The sequence below is a fragment of the Apaloderma vittatum genome, unplaced genomic scaffold, assembly GCF_000703405.1.
Source record: "Apaloderma vittatum isolate BGI_N311 unplaced genomic scaffold, ASM70340v1 C11660352, whole genome shotgun sequence".
In the NCBI taxonomy this organism is placed as follows: Eukaryota; Metazoa; Chordata; class Aves; order Trogoniformes; family Trogonidae; genus Apaloderma; species Apaloderma vittatum.
This window is the reverse complement of record NW_009745020.1, coordinates 1-710: the sequence shown is the minus strand read 5'-3', so window position 1 is coordinate 710 and position 710 is coordinate 1. Positions and strand designations below refer to the sequence as shown.

Here is a 710-nt window from a genome sequence, read left to right as displayed (position 1 = left end):
TGTAGTCAGCACAAAAACATTCTCAGAACGTATCGGGGAACCTGACAAATCAAATTGCTCTGCTGGTTGTACCATCGTGTTGTGAGACACACAAAATAACTAGGTTTAGAGAAACCCATTTTCCTTCTTGGGCTTCCTGTTTGTATCTCAGAAAGGGTTTACAATGTTTGTTGAAATACAAAATTGGAAATAAAACTGCTTATTACGTAGGACCTTGAGTTTGGAGAAGACAGGATTGTATTCTTTCTTACCCACAGAAATGTCAGCCGACTTCAGAGCAACAGTAATCTGCTTATCCCAGGGGGAATACATGGTAGAGGTTGTATTGCTGCTCTCCCGCCAGATCGGTTTTGATGTTTCCTGACACATAGATGTGTTGCAAGAAGATTCCTTTAAAAGCGGTCTTCTGACAGATCCGAGTCTGGAGCATGCTTTTGCTTAATTGTATCCATTAAAATATGTCAGATTCTTGACACTCTGCCTTCTTGTTGCAGGACAATCCTCCGTATGATAAAGGAGCCTTCAGAATCGAAATCAACTTCCCAGCAGAATATCCATTCAAACCTCCTAAGATTACATTTAAAACAAAGATCTATCACCCTAACATTGATGAAAAGGGGCAGGTTTGTCTGCCGGTAATTAGTGCTGAAAACTGGAAGCCAGCAACCAAAACTGACCAAGGTAGGACTCCATGTGGAGAAAGAACGGGC

At 41.5% G+C, this 710-nt stretch overlaps 1 protein-coding gene across 1 annotated transcript; it reads left to right on the top strand.

Annotated features, from left to right (window-relative positions):
* Positions 1-488: 488 nt before the first annotated feature.
* LOC104279965 (ubiquitin-conjugating enzyme E2 L3) lies at positions 489-681 on the top strand (the record flags this gene model as incomplete). The annotated part of the gene is made up of 1 exon (XM_009877446.1): positions 489-681. A coding segment is annotated over one exon (193 nt), but the record flags the coding sequence as incomplete, so codon positions are not given.
* Positions 682-710: the final 29 nt, after the last annotated feature.